The 24,817-nt window shown below is 42.4% G+C and overlaps 1 protein-coding gene across 3 annotated transcripts in view; it reads left to right on the forward strand.

The window, feature by feature from the left end:
* The window catches only part of LOC145347846 (KN motif and ankyrin repeat domain-containing protein 4-like), a 97,260-nt gene that overhangs the window by 68,568 nt on the left and 3,875 nt on the right, over positions 1-24,817 (forward strand). For all 3 annotated transcript variants that reach the window (XM_080195756.1, XM_080195755.1, XM_080195757.1), the window contains exons 4-9: positions 13,258-13,366; positions 13,474-13,683; positions 16,176-16,263; positions 17,293-17,512; positions 21,161-21,303; positions 23,167-23,367. In XM_080195756.1, the coding sequence (XP_080051882.1) occupies positions 13,258-13,366; positions 13,474-13,683; positions 16,176-16,263; positions 17,293-17,512; positions 21,161-21,303; positions 23,167-23,367 (971 nt within the window). The remainder of the gene's footprint in view (positions 1-13,257; positions 13,367-13,473; positions 13,684-16,175; positions 16,264-17,292; positions 17,513-21,160; positions 21,304-23,166; positions 23,368-24,817) is intronic.

A 24,817-nucleotide genomic window follows, 5' to 3' on the forward strand; every position in this document is an offset into this window, starting at 1 on the left:
TTTGTGTTTCTAGGTATCCAGATCCATCCTAGTCCCTCCATGACGACACTATAGTTAAGAAAGGCCACCAACGTCCCTACTTTCTCAGGAGACAAAGGAAATTTGGCATGTCCACTATGACTTCCACCAACTTTTACAGATGCACCTTAGAAAGCACTCTTTTTGGTTGTATCACATCCTGCTCCTCCGAGAGTGCAAGAAACTACAAAGGATTGTGAACGAAGCCCAGTCCATCACTAAAACCAGCCTCCCCTCCATTGACGCCGTGTTGGAAAAGCAGCCAGCATAATAAAGGACCCAAGCAGCCTGGACATTCTCTCTTCCACCTTCTTCTGTCGGGAAGAAGATGCAAATGTCTGAGGACACATACAACTGACTCAAGAATAGCTTTTCCCTGCTGCCATCAGATTTTTGAATGGACCTACCTTGTATTAATTGATCTTTCTCCATCCCCTAGCTGTGATTGTAACACTACATACTGCACTCTCATCATTCCTTCTCTATGTATGGTATGCTTTGTCTGTATAGCACAGAAGAAACAATACTTTTCACTGTATACTAGTACATGTGACAATAATAAATCAAATCAGAAGTTATCTGGTTGGGAGACGCACACCTTCCATTGTGTTTTCAAAGTCATGCTAAAGACTTGTCAGTCTTATATATTTTACACCTTTCAAAAAAGACATCACCCAGTTAAACCCATCACCCAATAGAACATACAAATATGGATAATAATAGACCAACTGGTAAATCAAACCCAACACTTTACAAACTACACCCACCTTATATACTTACTTTCCCACTCTTGAAATGCTCTAGGAGACACAATAAGAGAAACAGTCTGGGGTAATTCCTCTTGAATCTCCAAGATAATGCAGCTCGCTCCAGAATACTGTAGTAATCCATCAACAATTGCAGCTACTCCTCACCCCTTAGCTGTCTTTGACTCTCCAGAAACATTCAGTTCCCTTTCAACGGCTAACTGCTAACTTACACTTACTGAAAGTTTCAGTGATTATTTCTAAATGGCAATACAACTGGCATCTAACCTAACTCTTTTGTTTTTCTATTTTATGCTGATGTCCTCCAGTTCTCCCATATCTGTACCTGATGTCATTGTTACAACCAAGTGAGGAGGAATGAAGTGGCTCCCCTTTATTCAGCCTCCTTGGTTTCTCATAACAAAGGTTTTTACATTTCTTTTCCTTGTGAATGTCTTTTCCAAATCCAAATGTATATTTTTACTATCTATGTCATGAACAGTAGGGAGCCAATCAATGAGGTTTCCTTGAGTTCAAGAAAGAGCAAGTTTGTTAGCCACTGGCACTGAGAAAACATAATAAGACATGATGCCACATACAGGAATCAGAAGTAAGAAAAGTTAGAGTCTAAATAGAAGTTAAAAAACATGAGATTAGAAGTCCTTTGCTTGTCTTTGAAGCATAGATTATTGAACATTGCAGCCAATTTAAGTTATTTGGTTGCTTTAAAAGTGATGTCCATATGGTCGCACTTGTTGGTAATGATTTTTCTTTTTAATCCATAAGCTATCTTCTCTAGAAATCTCAGAGTTTCTCCTGAGGCTCTAATTTATAGAAATGCACTATCTCTGTGAATGATTTTTAGACTGTTAAGAGTTAGGGCTCTGCTTAACTGAAGTGAGAGAGTAGGATTCTCTATATCTCCATTAGCAATTTCCCTGAACTCCTCTGCTTCTGCTTGGCAAACCCTGTTCTGTCTGCATATTCCAAAGGAATTTGATTACAGTGTCTGCGGCACTCATTGTTGTAACACAAGTAATCACATTTTGATGTTGCATCTCAGAAACTTTTAACACATTTAAGGATTATAGAAAGCAACAGGGGATGGTGTTCGTTCATCCTCCATAAGAGGTTTGAGTGAGTATGGATTGCTTGGTTGACTAGTGGTTCCCCATTGTCTTGATGGACCCTCAGTCTCTGCTGAAGGGGTAAACTCGTAAAAATGCAAATAACATGTCCATTCCTTTCAATAGACCTTTCTGAAATTGTCCTTGATACCCCCTGGTGTAGATTTCTGTGAGCAACACGTCAGAAGTGCAATCCATATAGAAGCTTTCCAGAAAAGATCAACTTACAATTCCAGGCATCAAATAACTTGTGGCAGTGTTATTTTTGTCAGTGTCATTTCTTGACCTCTTTTTAAAAAAAAAGTCACTTTTAAACAGTTCAGTATGTATTTGGTTAGCTGGCGAAATCATCAGTTGATCACTCAGTCAAAATTTCCCATCATTGTGACACCATCCAGACATTCTCTATTCACCTGGAAGAGAACAAAGAGTTGCCTGAACTCGAAACATCAGATCTTTTCTTTCCTCACAGATGCTGCCAACTTGCTGAGATTTTTCAGCATTTTTTCTTTTGGTAATCTGTTCACCTCCTTGTTTTAAAACAGTCAGACATTCAATGCGAAGTCTATACTACACAATGAACAAACCTTCATAGTTGGGAGCTCAAACGTTAGGAATCATCTGTTTGCCTCACTCTGGATTTCCTTCATAATCTCAATATCATTCAGTGTGTGAGAGGAATAAACGCAGACACCTCATCCTAACATAACACTGTTATGGCCAATTTTGGAGAGAATTCCTTCATGTAGCAAGTTAGAATCTGATTTGCTATTCTCTCTTCTATCTTCTAACTGCATATACATCGCAAATTTGTGGAAAAGGTTAATGGAGATCAAGAACCCAAAGATAGACAGAGCCAGGTGTCTCTGTTCAAGCTTCATGTGAGTGTCACCTGTGCAATGTGGGCCGTAATTTGATTTGATTTGATTTATATTTGTCACATGTATTAGTGTACAGTGAAAAGTATTGTTTCTTGCCCGCTATAGAGACAAAGCATACCATACATAGGGAAGGAAAAGAGAGAATGCAGGATGTAGTGTTACAGTCATAGTTAAGGTGTAGAGAAAGATCAGCTCATTATGAGATAGGTCTATTCAAAAGTCTGATGGCAGCAGGGAAGAAGCTGTTCTTGAGTTGTTTGGTACATATCCTCAGATTTTTGTATCTTGCTCCCAATGGAAGAAGGTGGAAGACAGTATGTCTGGGCGCATGGAGTCCTTGGTTAAACTGATTGTTTTTCTGAGGTAACGGGAAGTACAGACAGAGTCAATGGATGGGAGGCTGGTTTGCATGATGGATTGGGCTTCGTTCACGACATTTTGTAGTTTTTTGTGGTCTTGGACAGAGCAGGAGCATACCAAGCTATGATACAACCAGAAAAAACACTTTCTATGGTGCATCTGTAAAAGTTGGTGAGAACTATAGCAGACATGCCAAATTTCCTTAGCCTTCTGAGAAAGTAGAGGCATTGATGGGCTTTCTTAACTATAGCATTGGCTTGGAAGGACCTGGACAGGTTGTTGGTGATCTAAACATTTAGAAACTTGAAGCTCTCAAGCGTTTCCACTTTGTTCCCATTGACGTAGACAGGGCATGTCCTTCGATGACTATCTCCTTCATTTTGTTGACTTTGAGGGGGGAGATTATTATTGTCGCACCAATTCACCAGATTCTCTATCTCTTTTCTGAACTCTGTCTTGTCATTGTTTGAGATCCAACCCACAAGAGTGGTGTCATCAGCAAACTTGAAAATCAAGTTGGAGGGGAACTTGGCCAGACAGGCATCGGTGTATACGGAATACAGGTGAGAAAGCTCCCTGCAAATGCAGTAGAGACTGAAATGATGAACACTTTTTAAAACGATAAATATCTGGTTAGATGTGTGATTTGTAACTGGCCTCCATATTGAGTGCAGTATTGGTGAAGGGGAATTGTTGAATTCTGGTGATCAATCAATATTCCAAATTTGTACTTTGGAAGATGAGGGTATTTTTGTATAACGGTTTCTCATGATGACTGAGGCAGGGTCAATAACATGATTTATGAATGGAAAAGGATTAACCAAGGCCCATTCTCATTCATACTGTAATACCCTTTTGTTAAGAATTTGCATTGTATCCCAGATAAACATTGTCAGTGACCAATAAGTTCACTGACACTTTTAGTTACTGATACAGCCAAACCACTGATAACAAATAGGCAGGATTTTGTGGCTTTGTTCGAACGGAAACCATAAAATTCTGCCTGAGGTCAACACACCTTCCCATGCTCTGCTCCTCGTCCATTCCAATTTCCATGCAGGCGGGCCAGTAAAACTCCAGCCATAATGTCCAACAATAAAAATACCAAGAATAACAAAGGAATAAGCTGCAAATTGGGATGTACTTTATTGCATGGCATTGGAAGGAGAGAAAGAGTCCTCATTTATTGACAACATTGTGGCTTCAGAACATTCCAACATTCATGAATTGCTTTCGATACCAAAAAGCATACATTTGCTATGTAGGCAAGCAAACAGTCAATTTATATTGAATAATGTCTTACAAACAGCAAATGGAATGAATGATTGGTTAAGTTATTTTTTGGTGGTCGATACAGAGGGAAGGATATTACGATGCATTGGAATACTAGTCTACAGAAGTAGGCAACGATAAGATATTTTTCAATCTCTAACTCAAGTTTTTGATCTCCATCTAGTGGCTTAGAAAACAAACACTTCCCTCCAATCACGGTCCAATGGCGCCCTGTCCCTTCAGGAGCACAGAGAAGTGACAGTTGATTGGCTGCAATGAAATAATAAATATTATCAAAGAAGCAACTATATAGAGCTGTGCAGATTGTACAGCACAGAAACAGGCCATTCAGCCCAACTACTCTGTACTGGTGTTATACTCTCCTCAAATTCCATCCACCTCATCTCTGCCTTTCAGCACATCTTTTTTATGCACTGGTTTGGCTTCATTTTGAAAGCATTAAAGCTATTTGCCTGACATTCCAATCACTCACTGATTAAAGAAATTTCTCCTTATTCCCTGAGGATTACCTAGTGTTTAACACGTCTAATTTTGGATTCTCCTACATGTGGAATCATTCGTCCCACCTCTAACTTCTCCAATTTATTGACAATTGTAAAGGTCTCACTAGATCTCCTCTGACTCTCCTTTTTCCTAAACTCTGACCTGTTTAATCTTACAACACCAATTTAAAGTCCAGTCAGGTTTATTTGTAGCAAAAGCTGCAAGCTTTGGGGACAGCCTGTCCCAGTCACTTGACAAAGGGACAGGCTGTCCTGAAACCTTATAGCTTTTGCCACAAATAAACCTGGTGTTGTGAGATTTTTTTCTGTTTTATCCCAGTCCAACACCGGCATCTCCACATCCTGTTTAATCTTTCCAGACGACTGCAACCTCTCAGTTCTGGTATCATTCTTGTAAATATTTTCCCCACTTCATCCAGTGCCTCTGTGTCCTGATTGTCACACTGAGGCCAAGGACTGGATTTTCAATTCCCAAAGTGTGAATTGGATCACAAAGCCCTGAACTTAGTTTTTCTTTGATGGAGAATCTATCTCCCTGTGCCTTCCCAAGCCAAGACCATTTCTAAGTCACCTCTTGCAAAGTTGGGAAAGCCTTGGGTACAGAACATAGAAACATAGAAGATAGGAGCAGGAGGAGGCCACTTGGCCCTTTGAGCCTAGTCCGCCATTCATCACGATCATGGCTGATCATCCAACTCAATAGCCTAATCCCACTTTCTCCCCATAACCTTTGATCCATTCACCCCAAATGCTATATTTAGCCACCTTTTGAATCCATTCAATGTTTTGGCATCAACTACTTTTTGTGGTAATGAATTCCGCAGGCTCACCATTCTTTGGATGAAGAAATGCCTCCTCATGTCTGTCCTAAATGTTCTACCCTGAACCCTCAGGCTATGATCCTTGGCTCTGGATTCTCCCACCATCGGGAACATCCTCCCTGCATCTACCCAGACTAGTCCTGTTAGAATTTTGTAAGTCTCTATGAGATCCCCCTTATTTGTCTGAACTCCAGAATAGACACATACCTCAGAATCCCCGTTGTGAGAACCACAAGGAAATCATATTTCCTCCCACACAATATTTTTCTGTGCTGGTGAGTAAGCCCAAAAAATAACACACCTTCTGGGAGAATTTGTGATCGATGGAAGAAACCGACTGGTAAGGTAACTGTTTCTGAAAGGTAAATGTTTTGGCACCATCAAATGTCACTATTGTATGCTTAATGTAACGTGGATTGTGTTTTTAATGCAAAGATTGATCATAGAGATCTGTCCTGAACAGGCAAGTTGATCCTTACATTGACCGGCATTGTGTAATTGTTATCATGCATTACAATACTTTTCCAAATGCATTAAAAATGCTAAACTAATGCCCTGTCAACCACTGTTATCATGTTTTGTGCCGTGATTTAAATTGACTACCAGCTGTTAAAGAAACCCTGAAATAAAAATGTGCCCCTGCTCCCGTCCATTGATTGACAGGCATTCTGCTTTGAAATAGAAACCATTCTGGTCTGTCAGTTTCACATAATGTAGCTGGAAGTTTTTATTATGACATCTGTAACCACTAAAAATGCTTGGCTTGGTTTCAAAAATAGATAATACCTTCAGCTCAGCAGGTGATCTATTAATCCAAGAATAATAGAAATTTTCAAGTGGTGTAATAATTTTAAATGCCTTTGATGTGGTTTCTTGTTTGTTTAAAAACTAATGGGTACGATTATATACTTTTGCAGTAGAGTAGCTTGTTTTCTAGTATTGGTTATAGTGTTTGTGAGTTGAAGGTTTTGGTAACTTATTAGGGGTTTATGGGCAGCACTGTGGCACAGTGGTTCACGCTGCAGCCTCATAGTGCCAGGGACCTGGGTTCAAATCCTGGCTTGGGTCACTGTCTGTGTGGAGTTTGCACATTCTTTCCATATCTGCATGGGTTTCCTCCAGGTGCTCCAGTTTCCTCCCACAGTCTGAAAGATTTGCTGGTTAGGTGCATTAGCCATGTTAAAAATTCTCCCTCAGTGTACCCTCAGCGATGACTAGGGGACTTTCACAGTAACTTCATTGCAGTGCTACTGTAAACCTACATGTAAACATCTAATAAACAAACTTAAAACTTTAATTTTTTTCCCAAAGATTTTAAAATATTTTCCAGTGTTATGGCATGACTTCTGAGGACTGTACATAACAGATACTAGGTGAACAGCTATGGAGGATACAGGGGGCATGGAGGAGACACAAGGAGCATGGGATGGTTTGTTGGTGGAAGTGGGAGCATGGAGGTGGATTGATGATCTGAGGGGGTAAGGGGTGGGTGGGAAACTGAGGGAAGTTTACGGGGCCTTTAAACAAGATTGGGAGCTGAGTGCTATGTTGAAAAGACACAACATCTCTTCTAATTGTTCTGCCTTTGCTCCCATACATCTCACACACTCCATCATGGCTTGCAAAATGTGAACCCAGCCACAATCCTGGGCAATGTCACACATTTTACAAGGTGCAAAAGTGAATAAGGCTGGGTTTTCCTGAGCCCACAAAACAAAAAACAGACCCCAGAATTGCATACTGTACTCTAAGTACAGCCTTGATGTGGAGATGTTGGGGTGGGCACAGTAAGAAGTCTCACAGCACCAGGTTAAAGTCTGACAGGTTTATTTGGAATCATGAGCTTTCGGAGCACTGCTCCTTCATCAGGTGAGTGATGAAGGAGAAGCGGGTCCCTGGTCCTGGATCCCTGGCACCTGATAAAGGAGCAGCGCTCCGACAGCTCATGATTCTAAATAAACCTGTTTGGACTTTAACCTTGTGCTGTGAAACTTCTTACTAAGTGCAGCCTGACCACGATCTTTTGCAAATTTAGTAGAATTTCATTATTTTTGAATTCTATACCCCTAGAAATAAATCTCAATGCTTTGTTAATTCTTTTTAATTGTTTTGCTGACTTTGAATGCTGTTTTTCATGATTTGTTCAACTGTATCCCTAGATTTCTTTATCTTTTACTATATATAGTTTTATATTTTCTAAGGGGTAGGTGATTTTATTTTTCCTACCAGAGCATCATGATACTTTTATCCATATTTGCCACTTAACTGACAAGTTTGCAAGTTTTTAAATGTTTTCTTGTATTCTTTCTTGGTGTTAGCTCCACCTATAACCCCCACTTTGATATCATTGACAAATTTCTAAGTCCAAATCATTAATATAATTAATGAGTAACAGTGGTCTCAGGGTAGGTAGTTGAGAAACTTTCTACCATTCTCCAACCTGAATATCTACCCTGTACCCCGACTCCATCTTCTATTTTTTTAATCAATTTGCCATCCAGTCAGCTATTCATCACCTGATTCCATATGCCCTAACTTGTGTCACGAACTGACCATGTGGGGACTTTATCAAAGGCCTTTTGAAAAGCCAAGTGTATGGCTATCATCAAAACAATGACAGGAAGTATGATTTTCTAAAAACATTTGAGGAATGGCATGTATGTATATTGGATGCAATGGGCTGGATTTTATGGCTTCGCTCATCCCAAAATCGTAAAATTCCATTCAAGGTCAGCGGACCTTTCCATGGTCACCACCACCTCTCTCCCCCCACCCCCCCCCGCCCCCCCACTCCCCCATCTGCTCCAATTCCCAAGGCGGGCAGGGTGATAACATTCCGGCCAATGTCTTTCAAGGTTATTAATGGTGACGCTGAAAATGTCAAAAAGCAGATTTAAATTACAGCAGAAAGATAGCTAACTGCAACCTACTGCAAAAATTGCTTTAAATGGAGAGATATGGCATCAATAGTGAGGAAGTTTAGAGATGAGCAATAATTGTGAACAAGCTTATCAAATGTACATTGCTCATATCAAGATCTACATTTTGACAAATTGTACAATAATAAACTCTGAGTTTAGTAAGAAGCTATCTATTTAACTTCTGTGGCTTGTCCATTATCACAACATCACATTGTGAAATCTCTTCTGTGGCAACAGGCAGCAGTATTGAAAGTGAGTTGGGGGCAGATCATATCTGCTGTCTGATAAGAGTGTTCACATTCAGTCTTTTCACTGTTAGTTTAGTTTCAACTTTTTCAGGAGCTGGTCAAACAGATCTCTCAATTAAGCTCATTAGTTAGAAATGTGAGCTCCACAGGCACATCAAAAGATGAGTAACATCAGTCATGGTGTCCTGAAACAAGGCAGACCAGCAGACTCCAAGATCTCATTAATTGATCAAGGAACAGTTGGTTTGCATTCAACAAACTGAATAAAATGGAGTTATCCATTGGATAATTCTCGAGGGGAGAGGGTGGCATAGTGGTACTGTCACTGGACTGGTAGTCATGATGTGGGTATGCCAGCGTTGGACTGGCGTAAACACAGTAAAAAGTCTGACAACACCAGGTTTTAGTCCTAAAACCTAGTGGACTGAAACCTGCTGTTGTCAGACTTTTTACTGGACTGGTAGCCAGAGTCCCAGGGTAATGCTCTGGAAAAACAGGTTTGAATCCAATTCAATACCAAAAAAAAACATCTAATGATGACCATGAAATCATTGACATAAAAACCCCATCTGATTTAATAATGTCCTTTAGTGGAGGAAATCTACCATCATTATCTCGTCTGGCCTATATTGACTTCAGATTCACAGCAATGTGGTTGACTCTTAAATCAAACTTCTGAAATGGCCTAGCAAGCCATCTAGTTCAAGGGCAATTAGGGATGAGTAACAAGTGCTGGACCAGCCATTAATACCCACAGACCATGAATGAATTTAATAAATCTACTCCCTTTCTTTCAGCTCCTCAGATAAAGTTATTTGGTTTACTCACTTAGCAACAGAGTGCTCACATTATGTCTTCATATTTTAGAAACAGCCACAGAGTCTGGGCCCACGCTGCAGGACACTGCACAATGTAAATGATAGGAATGAAGTTGAGATCATTCAAGACCAGGAAAGGATGGGGGGTGGATTACCGGAGAGCAAGATTGGATCAGAGGTTGGCTTGTCCTGGATCAGATGAGGGGTGGAGGAGCTGAGGATGTCCCAGACCATAGGGCGCATGGGGGTTTGTCAGAGTGGAAGGGCGTTTGGAGTGGAGGGGGGCTTTCGGAGCTGAGGGTGGGGTCAGAGCAGAGGCGGGATTGGAGCGCAGTGGAGGGTTGCAACGGGGGGTCAAGCAAGAGGGTGGTTTGGAGTAGAGGGAGGGTCGGAGCAAGCGGGTGGTTGGAGCGGAAATGGGGTTTGGAGCCCAGGAGGAGGATGGAACAGAGGTCAGGGTCAGGGTGGGGGTGGGATTTGGTGCCTGTCTGAGTCCTGAACAGGGCGTATTTGACATTGACTCTGGAGCTCCAGCTTTAACTTGGGGCCTGGAGTCATGTGGGTTGGGATGAGTTAATCTCAAACTGTCTGACCTTCTGCCATGGGACCTAGGAGATTTTAAACACCAAATCTCATCTATGTCAATCCCATTGATCACACATCTGGATCTGCTGGGAAGTCATAACTGCCCAGTGAATGTGAACAGAATTCCAAGGAAACCACTACTGAGAACCCAAAGAAACAGACTCTGGCAACTGGTAAGGTGGTTAAATGGAAGGTTGTAAGTGCTTTGCAGTAAAAAAGGGAGACTCTGGCACGAGTACAGTAAGAAGTCTCACAACACCAGGTTGAAGTCCAACAGGTTTATTTGGTAGCAAATGCCACTAGCTTTTGGAGCTTTTCCCCTGATGAAGGGGCAGCACTCCGAAAGCTAGTGGCGTTTACTACCAACTAAACCTGTTGGACTTTAACTTGGTGTTGTGACATTTCTTACTGTGTTTACACCAGTCCAACGAGGGCACCTCCACATCATTCCTTGTGAGGTCCAGCGGTTCACTACTGTTTTTCTTGGCCTTTAGGGATGCTAAAAAACTGAACTCCCTCTTATAAGAACATAAGAATATAAGAACTAGGAGCAGGAATAGGCCATCTAGGGGATGCTCTGCCATTCAATAAGATCATGGCTGATCTCTTTGTGGACTCAGCTCCATTTACCCACCTGTTCACCTTATTTCCTTTACTGTTCAAAAATTTATCTCTCCTTGCCTTAAAAACATTCAATGAGGTAGCTTCAACTGCTTCACTGGGCAGGGAATTCCATTGATTCACAACCCTTTGTGTGAAGAAGTTCCTCCTCAACTCAGTCCTAAATCTGCTTCCCTTTATTGTGAGGCTATGCCCCCTAGTTCTAGTTTCACCCGGTAGTAGAAACAACTTCCTGATTCTATCTTATCTATTTCCTTCATAATCTTATATGTTTCCATAAGATCTCCCCTCATTCTTCTGAATTCCAATGAGTATAGTCCCAGTCTACTCAGTCTCTCCTCATAAGCCAACCCTCTTAACTCTGGAATCAACCAAGTGAAACTCCTCTGCACCCCCTCCAGTGTCAGTGTATCCTTTCTCAAGTAAGGAGACCAAAACTGTACACAGTACTCTGGGTATGGCCTCACCAGCACCTTTATACAGCTGGAATGTAACCTCACTGTTTTTAAACTCCATCCCTCCAGTAATGAAGGACAAAATTCCATTTGCCTTTTTCATCACCTGCTGCATCTGCAAACCAACTCCTTGAGATTCCTGCTCAAGGCCAACTAGGTCCCTGTGCACAGCAGCATGCCGCAATTTTTTATCATTTAAATAATAGTCCATTTTACTGTTATTCCTACCAAAATGAATGACCTTACATTTACCAACATTGTATTCCATCTGCCAGACCCTTGCCCACTCACTTAGACTATCTATATCCCTTTGCAAACTTTCAACGTCCTCTGCACACTTTGCTGTGTCACCCATCTTAGTGTCATCTGCGAAATTTGACACACTACACTTGGTTGCCAACTCCAAATCATCTATGTAAATCGTAAACAACTGCGGTCCCAACACTGGTCCCTGAGGCACATCACTAGTCACCGATAGCCAACAAGAAAAACACCCATTTACCCCTGCTCCTTGATTTCTGTTAGTTAACCAATCCTTTATCCGTGCTAATACATTACTCATAACACCGTGCACTCTTCCCTGACCCTCTTCCAGAGTGCTTCCTCCTCTGGTCAGGATTCATTGCACTGGCCTTGGTTAAAATTGCAGTCAGATTCCAATAAAAACACCAAAGCCTTTATTGAAAGATGATTCTCCATCTCACCTGTACAGAGCAAGAGGTTCTGATCATGGTCAGCAGAAGTAAGTCAGAACTTTAACTAGTTACTGTTAGGCAGACAGGGTTATGCCTTTGCACCCTTTACATGAGAGAATATTTCATTCCATCACTGAGATGTCTGCTGTTGAGAAGCGTGAAAGCTAACTTGGTAAATATTACCTGAAGCTATTGAATTGAAGATAGTAATCAGATTACATATGTAGACAATTCAACAATATAAAATATCACTGGGGGAACCTGTAGCAAATACAATATCTAAGAGTCACTTGGAAGTAATGGGTGATTTCTTTTGTTTCTTGTAAGTGGTGTTAAGGCCAGAATTTAAATCCTTTCCTGCCACCTCAGGGGAGTTTAATCAGCCTTTACTCAAATAGGAATAATGTGGGGATGCCAGCATTGTACTGGGGTGGGCACTGTAAGAAATCTGTCCACTTGTATCTATAAAGACTTGATTACCTGAAAAGACTCGCATTCCAACCATTATTTTGCGATTGTGTCTTTGTCTATATATGCCGTGTTTGTGAAACCTACCTCTCCACTCATCTGATGAAGGAGCAGTGCTCCGAAAGCTCGTGAGTTTACTATCAAATAAATCGGTTGGACTTAAGCCTGGTGTTGTCAGACTTTTTACTGCGTTTACCTCAGGGGAGATCAGTTAATTCATGTTAGACAGAGATTGAACGTGAAATCTCTGAACGTTGGTAGTATTCTCTCAGCATGATTACATTCATGGAATGTTCTATGCAAAAATCAGACTCTTTAATATGTTACAAGTTTGGTCGGGTTTAGGAGTGGCAGAGGAGTGGGAGTAGAGCACAGATCTGACCATGTTGTTTGCTACAGTTCTGTCTGTAATTCAGAGTGTGTGCTGTTCAGTTGAAAGCCCTTTAAACCATTTGTTTACTCACTGGAGTGATTTGTAAGTATTGACTTTACGAAAGTTCAAAACTGGCATGATGTGAAGGCATTGCTGTCATCTTCTGAAACTTTGCCTTTCAAATCTAACTTCCAACAGGAAATCTGGAGCAGTGACACAGGTCGAATTTCCCCCTTCTAGTCTACGTAAGATGATTAATATGATTGTAAAATCTAACTTCATTCATTGCCAGCTGAACTCCTTTATCTTTCTTTTAACCTGTAGCTGTGTTTCAGTCCACAACCCTTAAATCTATAATGAAAAAGGATGGAAATTTCAAACCAAGTGGTCTCCCAGCCAAGAAAAATCTTCACTTCATTGGTGTAAATGGCGGGTGAGCAACAAATAAAGTTTAACAGTCACACAAGACCCTGCAATGTGTTCAATCCTTTTATATTTGTGTGGTAGTGTTTCCACCAGTTCTCTCTGTATGTACTTTAGCTATGAGAGCACTTCAAGTGAAGAGTCCACCCCGTCCGAAGAAAATTCAGACAATGACTTGGAAAAGGAATGTGTGGATGCAGAAAATAAAACCCAACATATTGACCACAAAGCAGAAAAGTCCAAGGACACAGAGACAGCAGGACGGGAAGAAAGCCCACCGACAGAAATTAATGCTGCAGTCAATGTTATAGAGCACTGCAGTAAAAGGTACATATATCACTTTTGTTACAACAATTGGCATGATCATATTGCTAAAAACCAATGAAATACAAGTTAGGAGATATTATAGAGAGAACACTGGGGAGATCTCCCACTTTGATGCTCACAAGACATGTCAGGAGTAACTATTAAGATATTTAACATTTTTTAAAGTTTATTTATTAGTGTTACAAGTAGGTTACAAGTAGTAATGTGTTACATTAACACAGCATGCAATGAAGTCACTATGAAAATCCCCTCGTTGCCTCACTCTGGTGCCTATTCGGGTACACTGAGGGAGAATTGAGCATGGCCAGTGCATCTAACCAGCACGTCATTTGGACTGTAGGAGGAAACTGAAGCATTTTTAAAAATTTATTTATTAGTATTACAAGTAGGCTTTCATTAACACTGCAATGAAGTCACTGTGAAAATCCCCGAGTTGCCACATTCTGGTGCCTATTCGGTACACTGAGGAAGAACTTAGCATGGCCAGTGCACCTAACTAGCATGTCTTTTGGACTGTAGGAGGAAACTGGAGCACTCACAGACATAGGGAGAACATGCAGACCCCACACAGACAGTGATCCAAGCCGGGAACTGATCTTGGATCCCTGACACTATGAGGCAGCAGTGCTAACCACTGTGCCACTGCACCACCCTCAGCCTGTAATCTTCCAATTATTCATTCTAATGATCAGCAAATACAGTCTGAGGATGTGCCATTACTCAATCAGCACTCCAAGCATACGTGGGAATAATAGGATTGGTTCTTAGTAGTCAGGCGGCAGGGGGAAGAGATGGTTAGCTTCACTGGTCTACTGACCACCCCTGGATGAAATCAGAAAGCTTTCCTACTTGCTAGAGATATGAGGAGAAAACTATCGCGACAGATGGGAAGTGAGTTGGGTTTAAAACTGGAAACTCCGTGGTACAGAGCTGCAGCTGGACTTAGGAGCTGGGATGCAACTGGACAGTTGATAAAGTTATCCAGAAAAAAGGGTGTTTACTGAAATCCCAGAAAACAAACATCCCCACAAAAAGAACAAAGCATGTAGTTCATTGCCCAATTGTGTTTGAAAAGTAAACATTGAAGGAAGTAAGGTTTTATTTTACAACTCGTATTATTCCGTATGTTCATCTGCTCTCAGTAAAATAAAGGCCAATAATTCACATCAGACCTTATTCATTAATGTGTCTTGGGTCTGTCTTTTTGAAGATTGAGAAAACACTTGAGGGCACTTTTGAAAGACTGTAATATCTGGTTCAGATCAGGAGAGGTTGCTCTTGTTTACATATCTGAGTTACACTGTTGTGTAATCAGATATTGGCCAATGCACATTCCGCTCTGATCATAAAAAGTTCAGACCACTGTTTGGAACAATGGGCAAATTTTGATATGGTCCTTACATGGCTCTTTGACTCCTTCACCTGATCTCTCATTTCCCCTTTCCCACTTTAGTAATGCTTGTAAATTTGATGAAGTAGCACTGTATTTCTGGATGCATGTCATTTATGTAGATCGGAGATGGTGACTGTAATTGTATCTATTTCCAAAGGTGATTACTGATCGAGACAACCACCCGCTCCTCATCACAAATTCACCATTAGCAGTCAGTCAATAAGTGATTTAAAGGCATACAATATGGGCGGAAAACAAGAAAAAAATGATTAAACTTGCAAAGTTTGTCTATCGTACAATATTCCTTCATTCCCCCTTACCTTCACACATGTATTCAGATTTTAAGGTAACATGGTTGAGTGATCTATCTTATGCTCTAATGATCTCAATAAACCCTCAAGGTGGGATTTTACAGCCCTGACCAAAGACTCCTGCCCAAGAATAACGGACATTTCCATTGTCCGCCGTTCACCCACTCCAGTTTTGTGGCATGCGCGGGGCAGTAGAATTCCAGCCACAGTCCCTGTGACTCAACAGGCTAACTATGGTCAAATAACACCCAGTGAAGTGTCCTTCCTTGCCATGGGGTATTGAGGGGTAATAGGAGGTTTGTGTGGCACATACTTTGCATGGGGGAGGGGGCATGACAAGCCAAAGCGTTTGTTTGGGGGCATACCTTGGCATAGGGGTTTGAGGGGGCTATAGCACTTTGGGAGTGTATGCAGCTGGGGCGGTTTGATGGATGAGGGCTGGAGGGCCTTCTTATTTTAATTGAGATGAAGTCCTGTATCACTGAGGCAGGCCTTTTATACAGCTTGCCTCAGCACCAGGCAGTCCCTGTGTCTGCCTCCAAGTGCATTCCTGGGTCAGCTGGCCTGGCCCCAGCCCACACACATTTCCCCCACCATGAAATTCCCATCCTTTCTGTTTCTCTCTGCCCAGGTTGGTGGGCCAAACCAGGAATTTTCACAAGGATGAAAATCCTGCCTTTAACGTTTGGGCCCATCCAAATTTGACCAGTTCACAGAATCAACATTGCCAGATCCTGAACCTATTCATGTGTAATTAGTATAATTTAACTTGTTTTTCTTTCCCACAGGCATGAACTGAAGCTGAACCTCATCTCTGCCTGTCATAACCTAAAGGATCATCTCAATGAATTGGGAGTCACAAATGACAAAAACTTGGTATGGTTCTCTTCCCTGTTTTAACTTTCAAAGCTATTATCAATCCTGCATGCACAGGGTTTGGAAAAAAGTCCCTTTTGTTGACCATTGAACTTCATTATCAGTGGGTTTGTCAGCAAGACTGCCCTGTTGGGGGTCATTGTTCAATGAACAAGACAAACTAATGAGGTAGAGGGTTCAAACCCCAGTCAAAAATCTTCTGCTGTCTTCATTCTTGCTCTTGAAGGATCGTGAATCTCATCTGTTTCTGTTGTGCACATCCCATGTGACAGCACCCATGTGAACTTGTTGGATTAATACTTCTGTCCACCTTGTTAAATGCAGGCCTTCTCAACATGTTTATCAGACCTGGCAGTTTATCTAGGTGTTGCCTCACAAGATCCAAACACAGGGAAACAGTGATGCTGAGACCTCCCAAAACAGTTATAGTTGATCTCAGACAGAAAGGGAATAGGGGGCAACAATCACAGCTCCTGATTGATACTCAGTGGTGTTGAGTGACAGCAGAGTCAAACTGAATAAAATATCCCCAACTATTGCATTCTTTCATTCTTATGCTGAGCAGCTGAGTGTATGGTTGTGTTGTGACTATGGTACTGACCCAGCAACCAGGGCATCGCCACTGCAACCTTCTGCCACCTCCATGTTCAGTATCCAGTTAAGGAAGTGGTTGGGCCACCAAGGGGCAGCACGGTGGCACAGTAGTTAGCACTGTTGCCTCACAGCGCTAGGGACTGGGTTCAGTTCCGACCTCGGGTGACTGTCTGAGTGGAATTTGCACGTTCTCCCTGTGGGTTTCCTCCAAGTGCTCTGGTTTCTTCCCACAGTCCAAAGATGTGCGCGTTAGGTTGATTGGCTAAGCTAAAGTGATTAGGAGGAGTAGATGAATATCTGTGTGGGATTACAGGAATGGGGCTGGGGTAGGATAGTGGTTGGTACAGTTCGATGGACAGAATAGCCAACATGTTAGAATAAAGTAAAAGTTTCTTCTGCGCCATCGGTGTTTCAATCATTCCTTTGTTTCTGCAGAGACAGAGTTTAAACACTGTTCAGTGGGAATGGTTCAGGATTTCCAGTCAAAAAACTGCAGCTCCTGAGGCAGTTCAGGGCTTTCTCCTGGAACTCCGAGAAATGTCATCCGAACTACTCCACTTCATTGTCAACTTAACCGATGAAAATGAGAACACCGCTCTTCATTATAGTGTCTCCCACTCCAACTTCCACATCGTGAGACTTTTACTGGACACAGGTATTACTTTTTGAGGTGCTGTAATTGCAACACATTTTATTTACAGAGTAATTAAAAATGTTGCATGTTTTAATGAATGAATACAAACCAAACAGTTCAGGTAGATGTTACAGAACCACAGTAACTAATTGGGACTAAGGTACAGATCATGATTTAATTAAATGACAGAACAGACTTGAGGGGCTGGTTGGCCTGCTCTTGTCTCTGTGTTGCTATGGTCTCAATGCCCTTGGTTCAGTGATGGGGAAATCCATCAATGTTCCTACTCTTGATCCTTATTCAATAATCATTGCTGGCAAGTGTGTATATTTGGATGTCAGGTAGGGGTAAGATAATTTTTTTAAAGTTTATTTATTAATGTCACAAGTAAACTTACATAAACACCTCAATAAAGTTACTGTGAAAATCCCTTAGCCACCACACTCTGACGCCTGTTCGTGTACACTGAGGGAGAATTTAGCATGGCCAGTGCACCTAATTAGCACATCTTTCAGACTGTGGGAGGAACCCTGGACACCCAGAAGAAACCCACACAGACACTGGGAGAATGTGCAGACTCTGCACAGATAGTGACCGAAGCTGGGAATCAAACCTGGTCTCTGGCGCTGTGAGGCAGCAGTGCTATGCATATGATCTGACCAGTGTGATGTCTCCACAGCAGATTAGCCTGCAAATGTTGTGTTTATGTTCTTGAACATAATGCCAAACAGCTGCTACACGTGGAACTGCACTTCAGTAAAATATAGAGTATTTGGGAAGGAAAGAAAAACTGAAAACCAGGACTATGAACAATATCTTGTATAATCTGCCACTGAGTGTGAGGTCTCATTTCTTCATTGGAGCCCTCCTTGACATCCAAGAATTGCGTCATATATCTGCAATGGGTGGGCCGGGGCTGAGCTGAAGGGGGTAGTGTTTGTACAATCCCCAACCACATCTACATCCCCTGGCACCAAGTCTTCAGGTGACCGTGTCTATTGAGCAGGAGAGCCCGGGAAATCCCAGAGCAATGTAGTGGAGGTGGACTCCTAATGTGTCAGTTCTCCACTTCTAAGGTACGATAGCGCATTTTCCAGTACAATGAAAAGGAGGAAGTTGTACTTTGTGGTATTACCTAATGTTGTTTTTTCCAGGACCTGAATGAAAAGCTGCTTGATATTCAAGTTTTGTTAACACTGTGCACAATTAGATACAAACTTTGCAACAGCAATGTAACAACAATCAGCTTAACCTGTGAGGTTGTGTGTTCAGTTTATTTGTATGGATTGCTGTTTCTGATAGATGTTGGGGGTGGGGTGATGATGTGGGATCAGATTTTAACTGTCTGATGGCCAACAGCAGAATGTACCAGCTTGCCAGTTGTTCACTTTATCCTGCTGTCTTGGGGCGGGGGGTGGGTAACCAGTGCAGCTTGACGCCTGGCGCTCATTACCCAACTTCTGCCAATCTGTGGGCGCCAAATTGCTGTTGTTGGGAGAGGACGGCCAGGGGAGTGCAGAATGGTGGCAGCCCACATTGTTCTTGTGAAGCATTGAGAAAAACTCCTGCTTCTGCTGGTTCCACCAAATTAACTTAATACTTTACCTTTTTGGTAGCTCCTCTATTATACCACCTGGCAGAATGGACAGAAAGCGTAAGGCCCAATCACTGGCCTTTTTCTATCAAAATTACCATTTGAGCCTCATGTCCATTATTGGGCTACAGTTTGAAGAAGGCCTCTCTGAAGATGGCAGTAAACGGAGCACTGGTGTCAACAGGGCAGTTAAACTATTTCTGATCCATTATATCTCCATTAATCCTGGGCTACTCAAATTAAGTTTAAATTTATTGGTATCACAAGTAGGCTCACATTAACACTGCAATGAAGTTACTGTGAAAACTCCCCAGTCACCACGCTCCGTCACCTGTTCAGGTACACTGAGAGAGAATTTAGCGTGGCCAAAGCATCTACCCAGTGCGTCTTTCAGACTGTGGGAGGAAACTGGAGCACCTGAAGAAAACCCAGGCAGATACGGGAAGAACGTGCAGACTTCGCACAGACAGTGACCCAGGCCAAGAATCAAACCTGGGTCTCTGGCACTGTGAGGCAGCAGTGTTAACCACTGTACTACCATGCCACCCATTTTTATGTACCCTGGGCAGTCTTCAGACATCATTATCGATAACAGGGGAAGAAATTCAGCAAAATGACCAGGAGTTTTTCCCATTTCCGTGATTCCTATTTTCTCAGTGATGTTGATACATGCACACAGTTCCACAAACTGGACACCCTGAACTGAACAGTCACTCACCACACAGAGGCCACAACGTTAGCAAAGAGTCATCAGGGAATCGGTCTTTATCTGAAACGACACAGTGAACACTCAGTGACAAGATTCACTGATTAGCAATTGACTGACTAATTTGTTTCTTCCATTCCCAAGACCCGAGACATTAAAATTAATTATTACTGCTGCAGTTAGCTCAGTAAAGGCAGGAATTATGTTACATTATGTTACATCTTTCCCCTTCCCAGCCAGTCACTGGGGGAGTAAGATCACAGAGGGTTTGGGGAGTGATATTGAGCCCATGCTCCCTGTCTACAGGAATGGCAGCATAGGTTCGAAATCTGGAGAGACTCGGACAGTGCGATTCACCTCAGTGAGTTCCCGACTTCTCCCAGGCCCCTTGCCACTGGAGTGGCGTGAAACACGTCACAGGATCTTACGAAGCTCCTTTTAATGCATTAGCATGTCATCAGTGAGCTCTCTCTCTCTCTCTGGGACTTGCCCCATCGCCAGATAGTCGGCAGGCATAGGCGTGATGTCACACCGGCACCATTTACAACAGCTCCATGTGGACATGAACCTGGAGGTCGCTCCAGGGATGTAAAGATGTGCATAGCCCCCGAGGGACAGGGCTGTGGCTTGGCAATGTCCCTTGGCATTGGTAGGCATGCCCCATGCCAACCTAGCAGTGCCAAACTGGCAGTGCCAATCTGTGCCAAGGGGAGGCTCCGGTGGGAACCTCATGGGGGAGGTGGGGGTGTTCATTCCCAAGATTTGGTTGAGGGCCTGGAGCAGGCAGAGTTCACAGAACAAAATAAAATCCCTACATTACAGAAGGGCATTTGGCCCATCGAGTCTGTATCAACCATAATCCCACCCAGGTTGTATTCCCCTAATCCCACGTATTTACTCTGCTAATCCCCCTGACACTAAAATCAATTTAGCATGGCCAATCCACCTAACTCCCATATTTTTGGACTGTGGGAGGAAAACGGAGCACCCAGAGGAAACACATGCAGACACGGGGAAAACATGCAAACTCCACACAGACAGTGGCCAAGGCTGGAATCAAACCCAGATCCCTGGCATTGTGAGGCAGCACTGCTAACCACTGTGCCACTGTGCCCCCCGTTGTTGTACTGGAAAGTTAAGGCCCGTCCCTGCCTCCCGCTTGACAGTATCAAACTTACTCCTTTGAATTTTTTTGTAGCAGAACCTCGTAAGGTCTGCCAAATTTTGGTAAGATTGCCTCCCCAATAGTAAATCCTCTCCTTTGTAAATCCTCTCTATAAAGATGCTAATCAAAGATTACATGAGGAACTGGCTTTGCTTGCTTGTTGCATGTCTTATTTTCACTACAAGGCTTACTATTGCTGATCAGGTATGTGCAATGTGGACCATCAGAACAAGGCTGGATACACTGCTATCATGTTAGCGTCACTGGCTGCTGCTGAAACAGATGAAGATTTGGCAGTGGTCACGCAACTTCTTCAATTGGGAAATGTCAACATCCAAGCCACTCAGGTATTAATTGTGATACACTGACCTACATTCATCATTCACAACATCACTCCCAGCTATATTCTGCTGCTTCATTTCAAGATCAGAGGAAATACTTCAGAATGTTGATTTTAATTTGCATAATACATTGAATCTATCACCATATGTGGTGGCAGTGAGTAAAACAAATCAGGTGTTGGAATGTGTTAAAAGGCCAGTTGAGCTGAATAGTGAAGCACTCCGACCATATTATAAATCATTGAATCAACCGTGCTTGGAATATGTTTATACCGGCTGACCTCTTACACCGGGATATCTTTTAACTGCTGCAAAAATCTCACTTACCAGTGCTTAGTGCACACTTACAATGGCCTGAAATGGGATTGATGCAGGCAATTAAAGTTATTTACTTGAATAGTTTGTCACTTGCAAGGCCGGACATTCATACAAATGATATAACGACAGACTGAGGCCATTGAGAGTCAGTTGGTAGTTTGCAGCTTTTTCTTCACATTCATTGCTGCCAAACTCCAAGTTTTGCAAGCTGAGATCAACGGCCAAATTTTTGCCTGGGTGCACATTTTGGTGTATGAATTGTGACACTTGGAGGGCATAGAGTAGCAAGGATGATCAGAGGGCTGGCACGGGGATGGGTGGGGGGTTGAGGAAGGTTGAGATTTAAGAGGCTTTCAAAAAGTGTTGGGAACCAGGATCGTGTGTTGGAAAACTGGGGTAGGCCGTCTACCTGACCCACCTAACCCCCGCACTCCTCATGCATTCCAGCGCAGCTCACAAACTGCACTACAAACCCCACCTCAGGGTAAAGTAGCAGAAATGCTTTGCGGAGGCACACCTGAGTGAGTTGTACATTTGTGAGATATCAAAGTGCACAGGTCAGGTTTTCCTGAGTCCAGATGAAGATGGTGAGCGGAGCTATTAAATGCATACAGCATGTGAAAGACTAAGGCCTGCTGTCAACTGCTGGCAAGAAGAGAATTGTTTCTGAGTCCACTGTTTTCATGCTGAGTTGTTAAAGATACAAACATCCAAAAATGACTGACAGGGAAAGACTAGCTGCTGCAGTAAACCTGCAGTAAACATTGGTTGGAGCACAATGAACGCCACTGGCACCAACCCACTCAACCATCTGGTGGAATATTAAGGTCCCACGATACTGAATGGAGGTTTAAATGGCCTGCTGAATTCAGCTGGGCTGGGGTAGGAGTATGTAGGAATAGGCTGCAGCAAAGCTGTAAAACCCTGGCTATAATCTCCAAAGAGTGGAAGTATCAGGGGAAAAAACAGTCTATAAAATTCCTTTCCAGCCCCATCAGATAATCAAAACCAGTCTAGAACATAACGGTGAGACAAATATTTTTCCGATGACAACACAGTTAAAATTTCTCCAAGTCCTAGCCCCTACTTGCTGCATGGAATTCTTCATAGCTCCAGGTTTAGATTTATAATATCTTTGACAGGGAGTCAGTCCTTAACAGTTCCTTAACACAAACCCATGACCAATGTTATCTAGAAGGGCAAAGGCGGCAGACACATGAGATCAAAATCAGCTGGATGTTCCCCTCCAAGCCACACGTTACCCTGACTTGAAAATATATTGCCATTCCTTCACCACTGCTGGGTCAAAATCCTGGAACTCGCTCCCCAACAGCGCCATGGGTGTACCTACACCCCATGGACTGCAGCAGTTCCAGAAAGTAGCTCACCACCATCTTCTCAAGGACAATTAGGGATGGGGAATAAAATGCAGGCCTCACCAGTGATGCCCGTGTCCATGAATGACTATACAATAACTATTTTAATGTATGACCAAAATATCAATTTAAGATTTGTTGCCACCAAAGATAATCGTTTAATTAATTTTTACAGGCTGGTCAGACTGCATTAATGTTGGCTGTCAGTCACGGAAGGATCAATATGGTCAAAGCTCTCCTGTCAAATGGGGCTAATATGAATATCCAGGATGATGATGGATCCACTGCACTCATGTGTGCAAGTGAGCAAGGGCACGCGGAGATTGTTAAGCTTCTGTTGGCACAGCCTGGTTGTGACACAGCATTGACTGATAAAGTGAGTTCATTTGTCATATAGTTTATGGTCTGTTCTTTCTTCCATTCCCTTCCTTCTCAACCTTCAGATTTTCATTTATCACTCATCTTCTATCGACTCTCTTGTTTCCCTTCTTCATTCATCAACTCTAACTGCTGCAGGAATCTAACTGACTAGCGTTTAATGCACAGTCACGATGGCCTGGAAGACAGATAATCAGATTGATGCAAGCAATTAAAGTTACTTAAATGAATAATTTGTGACCTGCATAGCCGGACATTCATACAGACGCCATGATGACAGTTTGAGGCCACTGGGAGTTAGTAGTTTGCAGGTTTTCTCTCACATCCAAACTCCAAAGATGTGTGGGTTAGGTTGATTGGCCATGCTAAATTGCCCCTTTGCGTCAGGGGGATTACCAGGGTAAAATACATGGGGTTACTGGGATAGGGCCTGGGTGGATCTGTTGTTGGTGCAGGCTCGATGGGCCAAAAGGCCTTTTTCTTCACAGTAGAGATTCTATGAGTCTATGAACTTACCTTGGCTGGCTCACCTTCCATGTGTACAATTGTCACTCCTCTTAATTCAATGGCTGATTCACTAAACCAGCATCTCCCTGTCCTTCAGGGGATGATAAAAATGCAACTGTTTTTTCTACTTACCTTTGGCTCCACCTGGCTTTTATATATTGACTATCTTAGTCTTAGTATCCACTCTGTTCAAACTCTGATTGGGTAACACCAAGAAACTGGATTTCCTTTTTCATGCATCTGTAACTTTTCATCTTTCTGGAACTCTTCTTGAATAATGATCCTGAAGTAGGGATTATGATGATACTGTATTGTTAGTATATTTTATTTGTAAGGGGCACTGCTTTAAGATGCAATGTCTTGTTACAAGTAATCAGTTTGTTTGGAGGGAATGCAGGAAAATTACTCATTTTAGCCGCATAAGTGTTCATTTAGCAGAAGCTTATTGGGGTGTTTTATGGTTAAAGGTGAGTTAGATATACAGGGACATGTAAGAGTCACCTTCATCAAATCTCCTTTCAATCTTCTCTTCTTTATGGAGAACAGACCCAGATTCTCCAATATATTCATGTAACTCATCCCTTATCGCTGGAACCATTTTCATAAACCTTTGTTGCAATTGCAGTGTCCAGAATTGGACACCGTAGTCTAGCTGACACTAAGGCTGTCTTTTTGTAAACTTCACCGTAAGCTCTTTGCTTTGTAATTCTGCTCTATTTATAAAGCTCACGACACCATATTCCCTGTTCACTGTTTTCTCAATCTGGCCTGCCACCCTCAACAAATCGTGCACAAATACACAAATACCCCCATGACCCTCTGAACTCCATGGCACCGTGGCTGGTTCAGCTGCACATATTGGCAGGAGGATAATGCGGAAAGCAACAATAATCCGGAATTCTGTAACTAGAGGAACAGTTGATGCTTCTCTGACTGCAGAC

The sequence above is a fragment of the Carcharhinus amblyrhynchos genome, chromosome 9 (genome assembly GCF_965287045.1).
Source record: "Carcharhinus amblyrhynchos chromosome 9, sCarAmb.v2.hapA, whole genome shotgun sequence".
Classification (NCBI taxonomy): domain Eukaryota; kingdom Metazoa; phylum Chordata; class Chondrichthyes; order Carcharhiniformes; family Carcharhinidae; genus Carcharhinus; species Carcharhinus amblyrhynchos.